This window comes from Cupressus sempervirens, chromosome 3 (genome assembly GCF_028749045.1).
Source record: "Cupressus sempervirens isolate cs-2001-9-10 chromosome 3, ASM2874904v1, whole genome shotgun sequence".
Classification (NCBI taxonomy): Eukaryota; Viridiplantae; Streptophyta; class Pinopsida; order Cupressales; family Cupressaceae; genus Cupressus; species Cupressus sempervirens.
The window spans coordinates 964108891-964118709 of NC_143120.1; the positions used below are offsets into that span (position 1 = coordinate 964108891).

The 9819-nt window shown below is 34.0% G+C and overlaps 1 protein-coding gene across 1 annotated transcript; it reads right to left on the reverse strand.

Annotated features, from left to right (window-relative positions):
* Positions 1-1393: 1393 nt before the first annotated feature.
* On the reverse strand, positions 1394-9545 carry LOC149569938 (endoglucanase 19-like). The gene is made up of 10 exons (XM_089817829.1): positions 9272-9545; positions 4664-4876; positions 4373-4573; positions 3834-3923; positions 3569-3733; positions 3325-3445; positions 2876-3039; positions 2344-2692; positions 2164-2262; positions 1394-1929 (listed from the first exon to the last, which is right to left on the reverse strand). The coding sequence occupies exons 1-10, from the start codon at positions 9470-9472 to the stop codon at positions 1628-1630; spliced, it is 1905 nt and encodes a 634-aa protein (XP_089673955.1). The 5' UTR covers positions 9473-9545; the 3' UTR covers positions 1394-1627.
* Positions 9546-9819: the final 274 nt, after the last annotated feature.

Below are 9819 nucleotides of genomic sequence, written 5' to 3' on the forward strand. Positions count from 1 at the left end.
ATAGTCATGACTGTTCCTTCTCCCTCTTGTTTCTTCGTATTCAATGATTCGATGATCTTTCTATAAATGACTTGTGCAATCATGTATTGTAGAATATCAAATATTTCATTTATATAATTGTTCGCTCATTTGAGTGTGAACGTAGGCAAAGTTTTGCAGAACCATGATAAATAGTTGTGTCATTATATTTTGTCTTCTTCATTGATTGATTTAATCTACTTATTTGATAATTTACATGTGCAACTTCTATAAAATCTTTTTCATCTTGAGAAAACTCATCCCTAAAATATCTAGGTATATTAGAATCTTCTAATAACCTATTTGTATTTGTAATAATTTCTTATATTTGAATCCTCAAATAACCTACTTATATTAGTAATAATTTCTCATATGAATTTTTTGTCATTACATTTGTTATGATTGTTTTCGTATGTTCTATGAGTGTCATGATTATTTGATCACTTTGCATCAAAATTATTAACAATATTATATAAATCTTACAAAACATATACTTCATGGACATTTTTTAATGAGAATGAAGAGCTAAATTTTTTATTAAAAAAAAAAAACTAGTTAAAAGTTTTCATCTTTATCTAAGTTTTCTATTTTGATTTTTTATTATCTAGATTGTAATTTTTTATAATTTGTTTTGAAAAATCAAAATAAACAAAATATATATTTGATATTATCTCATATACAAGTATATTATATATTTATTTCATATAATAATTTAATATATAATAATCAATAAAATAATCATATATTTTATATGAATTAAATATAAAATTTCTATTAATGCTAAAGGAAAAATTCTAAACAAAGGAGCCATTGAATTTAGGAAGTAAATTAAAGTCAAAACGTTGTGAAACAATATTGGATAGATTCTAATATTTTATAGTATTTTGGAATTTGTTAAGTTTATTACATTTGTAGTAATTGGAATGAAGGAGAAAATTATCTTGTTAAATGGACTTCTAATCAAGTGGAGGGTTAGAATATTGTAGATAAGAACAATAACCTTCTTATTATCTCACATATTGACTCAATTAGTAACTTAAAAGATAGATTATAAAATATATCAATATTTAAATATAATACTCAATTCAAATATTTATATCTTAATTTATAAAATTTCAACTATAAAATCTGCTTATCCTTGTATATAAATATATTACATTCATGAAAACTCATATTTAAACATGTTACAGTTATAAAGAAACATGTGTATAGATCACATACAATTGAACAGTGACTGTCTTATTATTTAAATCAATTTATGAGAAATGTAAATCTAACGCTGAATATAACCATGAATTGTCTTAAATTAAATCAATTTTACAAAGACATATAACCCGTGGAAAAAGAGAGCTTACAGAGTGTAAGCAAGAGGAAGTAGCTTAGTTTGAAGACTTTGAAGCTTTTATTTTTATTCAAACTTCAATTACAATCTCACCACGTAGGGAGCCTCATTCAATGGCAGTTCAAAGCAAATGAGAACAACAAAGTTGATAAATAACGTCTAAACTAATAAAAACTCATTAGATCAATTGTCAAGTTACAGATGGATACTTGACCTATATATACTCCTCTTATTCATTCTAACTACAATAAATCAATGAATCCTCTTTCAACCAATTTGATAATTGGCAATCTTTACGAGTGCTTGGGGAGCTGCCTGAATGTAGACAACCTCCATGCTTTGACGAGGAAGAAGAGAGTTCAACCATGTAGGAAACGTATACATTCTGTTGTTATCTACTCTGGAGAGACCCCACATGGGACCATGAAGTCCTTCAATGTAGAGTTCAAGTCTTGTGACTCTTTGATATGGAGATTTATTCGTTATCTCCAAGGAGTATCTGTAATAAATTGCTCTCCTGGCGCTCCAAGAATGTGTGACCTTCTGGGTTATGGCCACCAAGTTGTTATCTTCATCAAAAATGAATAGGAACAAGTTAATATTATGACATTGTTATTGTGATTTAGTGTTTTTGAGTCAAACTTATATTTCATGAGTAGTGGTTTAGGCCGCAGAAGTCACCCACATGTACCACTCCAACTCAAACATATTTAACTATGATGTTTCCTTCAAGATTCAGTTCACTTAACTTGCTACTCCATTTGAAAAGTGTAATAGATTATTAGGCGACTTAATGATCTTACCCTGTGGCAGAGTTGGTGGAGTAGACCCCTGTTCAGGCACAGGCAGCTTTGGTTTTTCAAGTTGAGGGTTTGATACTGTTTCAGGCAGGGTTACAATATCTAATAAGAGAACAGCTGGTTAAAGACAGAATCATTAAAACACAAGTGATCCATAAAGAACTCACTAAAAGACACAAGTACCTTGTTGAAGCTGATTGTTATCGGCATTTCCATATTGGAGTCTGGCCAAGGTTCCCACCATTGGAGCATTGTTATAGGTAGTTGGCTCTGTCTGCTCATAGTTGTCTCTTTCATCAGCAAAGTTATCATTCTCATCAGGTCCTCCAACAATGGCGCCTACTAAAACATTGGGGTCTCTGCCTTGGCGACTGAACCATGAATCATACCCTCCTTTGCAAGTGACAAATGATGGATTGTCATTGTATGATACAATAGAAGCAGCTCTGTGGTGAACTTGACCAGGATAGTTTGGTCCATAGCCCACCATGTAGCTTGTGGCTCTTGGGTTGTTACCAAGTACATAATCAACCTACAAGAGAAGGTTTGAGCATGTGGGTTACATGGAAACAAACCTTACCTTAGAAATCAAAAGGTAAAATTTACCAGTGCTTACATCAAATCTCAATTGAAATGATTAAAGGAATGTAATTAGTGGTTTCTATACAAGTTTTAAACACTTACAAATGATTTATGAAGAAAAGGTTTACCATACCTGAGATTTAGCCAAGGCTAAGAGTTCAGATGGTTGTGCATTTCCATATGGGCATTGTAGATTCTTTCCAGCTGAAGATAAAAAGTCAGAGTAGACTGTTAGCAGAAACGAGGCACTCGTTACGAAATGCATGTTGTTCCATTTCTGCCAATGTAGGAGTCCACCTGAAAAGGATCTGAATTAATGAGAATGGGTTTTAACAATTCATGATAATTATTTAAAAGAATTTCTGGATTTGATTGTGTTAAGGTTTTTAGCATCAATGTTTTGAATCATTAGACAGCAGTTGAGACTTATTCAAAGGTTGATGCATTGTAACAAGATTAAAAAAAGTTTCAAATCACACCCAGTGATCTACCATCAGATGAAACCAAACATATAGATCATATCCTCCAAAAAGTACAAAAAAATATTTATATTTTTCCTGAACAAATGTAAGAAAGTTGAACCTGGTGTTCTTTGTATGCTGTATCCATTCTTCTGAAGACAAGAACACATGAAAAACTCAGCTTTCTCCTGATATTGTTCTAGTACAGCCTTGTCTTTCCCTCTCTTACCTTGCATGAGAAACTGTCAAAACCCACATATCCGTATTGAGTCAAATATCATGAAAAATGTGTTGCTAAACTATTAACACGGGAATAACTATGTTAAATGCTGCCTACATTCACTATACTATTATTTATTACTAACCATGGATGCAAGTACTTGGACCCCTGCATATTTATTGTCCCAAGAGAACTGAGTCATAGTCCATTCTGTTCCACCCATGGAGACTGCATTCTTAATAAGGTATCTCAAATACTTCTTATTTCCAGTTGTTCTGTGAAGCCATGCAGCTGCCCACAGTAATTCATCCTGCAAAAAATATATTCAGTACATAAAGAAAATGCATGGCATTTGAACAACAACATTGACAAGACCTTGAATTTGTATATGAAAATTGTGGAGAACTTACTTCGTATCCACTTATTGATCCATAAAACTTTTTCACATTAGTAATGCTGCTGTCATACTTCCCCTGGTATTTATTAGCAAACCAGAAAAGCTGCAAGATTGTCACAAGCAATAGGAAACATTAGACTCATAGAGAAGCGTCATGAAACAAAGTAATAGGGTTAATGTTAGATTTCCGCTATCTATTATAATAATAACCAGTTGTTTCTGAATTTCTTTAGTATATTTTTATGTATCAAAATTTCCAATAACACTTCATCATCTACCATCATAATATTTAGAAAATAAAAGGATATTTAAGATCAAGATTATGAGGGTGGCAATATAATATTTATCATAAAAGTTCTTTTTGGATTCGATTGTGTGTTTGCATTAACTTCTTTGATCCATTATCAGAATAAAAGTGAGCGAAAGATTTATTTTTCCTGTTGCATCTCTTGGTCGACACACTTTCCGATCAAAAAAACTTTTATGATAATTATAATAGATCATAGAAATCTGATATCTCTAAATTTTATATTTGTTGAAGTGTTATCGAACCTGCTTTGCATGGGTGAGAAGAACGCTAGAATAAGTAGGATTAGAGCTCATAAAGACCATAGAAGCGGCAGCCATTGCAGCTGCAGTTTCTCCTGCAAGATCTGATCCAGGATTGGTACTATCAATCTTATATGCATATCTTGAAGTTGTCATATCCTCTGGCCTCTGCCAACAGTAATGGTCTGAAGTGCCATCACCCACCTGAGATCGGAGTTACATAAATCCTGTTCAGCATTTTAAAATTGCTCTTGCCAAATCTATGCACTAAATAACTGAATGATTGAAACTTACCTGGCCATATAATACATCTGGTTGGGGATGAGCTTTTAATAGGTAATCAGTCCCCCATTTGATGGCGTCTAGGGCATTGTCCAGCTCTCCACCATCTGCCAATTGCTCTCTATACTCAATCACACTCCAGGCCAGCATGGTGACAGTATATGCCATTGGAAAACCAAACTTAACATTATCTCCAGCATCATAGTACCCACCAGTTAAATCAATCTGCCCACAATGTAGTAATTGGTTATCATCACCCCCAAAAAATAAGTTAGGACGGTAAAAGATTTTCACAATCTATAATATTATATTTATGCTTTTGGGTAAGATTGTGTGTGAGTTTATTAATATCAATGTTTCAAATCATACTCAATGATCTATCATCCCCATGAGAGAGCTAAGAATGTAAAGAAATGATAGATCATTGAGTTTAATCTAAAACATGTAGAATTCAAACAACAACAACAATGCAATAAAAAAGAAATGATAATATTCAAAACAGGGGAGGCTCTGTTTTACTACAGAGAAAAAATAACTGATATATTATTCCAACAAATTGTTGTTCAGCCAATACATTTATTCAAATAAAAATTGTTAAAACTAATCCCTAACACATAGATCAAAATATAGATCAGGAGTTCTGACAGTAGTTTTAGCATTATTCCATGCCTATGATTAAGGATGGGAGAAGAAGTCACTAAGACTAAACTAAAATGCATCCAAAAATATCATCTAATGCATGCCATATGTACAACATGCTTCTTGTTTAAACTACTCTTAAACTGAAGTATTCTAGAAATTATTTATAGAACAGTGAAAATGGAGCGGTGGAGCTAGAGTTTGAAGTGAAGATCTCAGCATCAATCCTCATACTCCCCGTTGATGCTGAGAGGACTCACAATCTGATCTCTGAGTACCAAAAACTGATCTTTTGTAACTGCCTTTGTGAAGATGTCTGCAATTTGTTCCTTTGTGCTGATGTACTTCAACTCAACCGCTTTATTTTGTACCAAATCTCTAATAAAATGTTGTTTAAGATCAAAGTGTTTGGTCTTGCTGTGATGAACCGGATTCTTGACCAATTTAATGACACTTATGTTGTCATAAAAAATCACAGTAGGTTGAACCTGTATCTCTCCAATTTCTTCAAGAAGCTTTCTAAGCCATAAAGCTTGTGTGCCAGCTGAAGTGACCGCAACATATTCTGCTTCTGTAGAAGAGAGAGCAACCATACTTTGCTTCTTTGAACTCCATGTAATTAAACCAGAACCCAAAGAAAAACAATTACTAGATGTAGATTTTCGGTCATCCAAACAACCTCCCCAATCTGAATCACTAAAGCCAACAAGCTCAAACTTATTAGAAGAATAGTGAATGCCAAAATCTACCGTGTTTTTCACATACCTCAAAATTCTCTTGGCTGCCTTCATATGTTCCTCTGATGGATTTGTTATATACCTTGAAACCAATGAAACTGAATAAGCAATATCAGGCCTTGTGTGAGTTAAAAACATCAAACTCCCCACAATGCTCCTGTATAATGTCTCATCAACAATTTTAGCACCATCATCTCTACATAATGTAACTCCATGAGCAATTGGAGTGGGAAGAGGTTTACAATCAGCCATATCAAATTTTTTTAACATATCTTTTGCATACTTTTCTTGACAAATAAAAATTTCATCTTTACCTTGATAAACTTCCATGCCAAGAAAGTATTTCATGAGACCTAAATCTTTCATCTCAAACTCATTCATCATAGCAACTTTAAATTCATCTTTCATCTTTGAACTACTACCCATATATAACAAATCATCAACATACAAACTCACAATGAGAATTTCATTACCTTCGTGTTTGTAGTAAAGGGTAGGTTCACTCTTACTTCTTTGAAAGCCATTTTGCTGAAAATATCCATCTATTCTTGCATACCATGCACGTGGTGCTTCCTTGAGGCCATACAAAGCCTTCTTCAACTTGTAGACATAATCTTCTTTGCCTTGAATCTCAAAACTTTGTGGCTGTCCCACATATACCTCTTCTTCTAAGTACCCATTCAAGAAGGCACTTTTCACATCCATGTGATGAATACTCCATTTCTTTTGAGTTGCAAAAGAGATTAGCATCCTAATAGTTTCTTGTCTTGCTACTGGTGCAAAATTTTCTTCATAATCAATGCCATACCTTTGAGTGAAACCTTTAGCAACCAATCTTGCCTTGTGTCTTTCAACACTCCCATCACTATTATACTTGGTCGTATAGACCCATTTTGTGTCAATCTTCTTCTTCTTATGTGGAAGATCTACAAGCTCCCATGTTTCATTCCTATCAATGGAATCCATCTCTTCATTCATTGCTTGCATCCAAACCTCATTAGCGCATGCATCTTCAAAACATGATGGCTCAAAATCAGCTTTAGCAAGTAATGCAAAATTTACTGTCTCACCTATTGGATTTTCTTCATGTGCTTGATTTTGACACCTCTCATAAATATCACTCAATCTTCATACCTTCCTTGGAGGACTTGAGGATGGACTTGCTCTTGGTATTGGTGAGGGGTTTCTTGGTGGGCTTGGTGATCTTGAAATAGAACCATTAGCTGGCTGCTCATTATCATTATCAGCAATATCATCATCATCCAAAACTGATTTTGGCTTTCCAACATGTTGTTTTTGATGACATTAAACTCCCCCTTTATCAAAAATCATATCTCTTGAAACAACAATCTTATTAGTAATAGGATTGAATAATCTATAAGCTTTGCTTTCCTCACTATAGCCCACAAAAATACATGATTCACTTTTAGCATCTAGCTTTTGCCTATTCTGATCAGGGATGTGAACATAAGTCAAACAACCAAAAACTTTAAAATGATTTACATTAGGCTTTTTCTCATACCATGCTTCATATGGAGTCATCTTGTGTAGGGCACTTGTAGGACTCCTATTGAGAATATATACGGCTGTAGCAACTGAATCAGCCCAATAAGAATTGTTCAAACCCTTGGTTAGAGCATCCAGAATCCAAATACCAAACATCATTCACATTACTTTCACCTTTTCCATAACACAAAAATAAATTACCCGAGGAAGGATCCTCATCTTGTTGGGCATAATTTGCACTACTGTTACCTGATTTCAGTCTACACTCTCTCTCAAAATGTCCATACTTATTGCAATGATAGCATTGGATGTTCCTTTTATCAAATCTGCCTCTACCTCTTCCTCCTTGAGCACCTCCTCTTCCTCTAAATCCTCTTGAAAAATTCTGATTTTGGCCCCTTCCCGAGCCTTTGTTGTTGTTACTACTGCTGCTAGCACCATCGTTCTTTGAAATTTGCAATTGGGAAGCAAAAGCCTTCTCATTAACACTGATAGATGTGTCCCTTATTCTATCCTCATGTGATATAAGAGATCCAACCAATTCATCATACTCCATGGTAGCTAAATTTTTTCTTTCTTTTATGGCAATTACTACAATATTCCATCTTGGGGTTAGAGATCTCAATACCTTTTGTAGTATTTGCTCTTGAGCAATAGATTCACCCAAAGTGGCCATTTTATGAGTCACATCTTTCACTCTCACACAGAAATCTCCCACACTCTCTGTCTCCTTCATCTTCAAGTTCTCATATTCTCTTTTCAAAGTTTGTAGCTTCACAACTTTGATCTGATCATTGCCATGGTAAGCATCTTTTAGAGTCTTCCAGACCTCTTTTGCTGTCTGTGCATCAGCAATTCGAGGAAATAAGCTCTTATCAAGAGCCATCTGAATGTGAAACAATGCCATTGCATTCTTCTTCTCAGCTTCTTTCTTCAATCTTCTGTCATTAGGTTGGAGAGTATTCCAATCTGCAGGCTCTTCATATCCGGATTCAACAATCTCCCAAAAATCTTTCCCAATCAAAAAAGTCTTCATCTTGATTGACCAATATTGGTAATCAACTCCATCAAACTCTGAGATTTGCAAATTGTTTGTCATGCTGTTGTCTTCCAAACACCTTCAGCTCTGATACCAAATGTAGGATTCAAACAACAACAGCAACACAATAAAAAAAAAATGATAATATTCAAAATAGGGGGGGCTCTGTTTTACTGCAGAGAAAAAAAAACTGATATATTATTCCAACAACAAATTGCTGTTCAGGCAATACATTTATTCAAATAAAAATTGTTAAAACTAATCCCTAACACATAGATCAAAATATAGATCAGGAGTTCTGACAGTAGTTTTAGCATTATTCCATGCCTATGATTAAGGATGGGAGAAGAAGTAACTAAGACTAAACTAAAATGCATCCAAAAATATCATCTAATGCATGCCATAAGTACAACATGCTTCTTGTTTAAACTACTCCTAAACTGAAATATTTTAGAAATTATTTATAGAACGATGGAAATGAAGCGGTAGAGCTGGAGTTTGAAGTGAAGATCTCAGCATCAATCTTCAAAACATTGATGCTGATAAATTCACATACAATCTTACGCAAATGCATGAATATAAGTTAGGACAATCAGATTACTTAAATCAACACAAAATGAAATAAAAACTCATCTACCACGATAATAGTAATAAAACTCAATGAAAGAGTCAACAAGAAGTTTGGTTGCAACTACACACCCCATTTGCATTTCCATCCATCATTCCCGAATCTCCCCTCCATGCAACTCTCTGAGTTGGAGGAAGTTTTCCTGACCTTTGCGCTTCATAGAAGACTATATTTTTAGTCAATGCCTCCTTATAGTCAAAACCGGCTTCAGCGATTCCAAAAACCACTAGTGTGCAAACAATTATGGCAATGAAGGAGGAAGCCATTGTCATAACCGGAATTGATATAAGCTTATGTGTGGACAAGACGTTATGATTCTCAAGAGTGCATATTGAAGCTCCCCAAGTTTTGGTAGCTGACACATGAAAAACCATGTTAGAATTAGCACCAAAACGTTTTTAGACTGTGAAACAAGAATGAAAATCCAAAATCTGGAAAATAAATTATATAACTTTATATGGCAGATCTTCAAATATAAGAGAAACAAAGCAGAACGAGATAATTTGAAAGAGAGATTCTTGAAAATGTGGGTACCCCCAGTCAATCACACACAATCAAAATTTACTACAGGAATGTTGGAACTACAAGTTTGAAAAATATATAAAAGTATAATAAGATC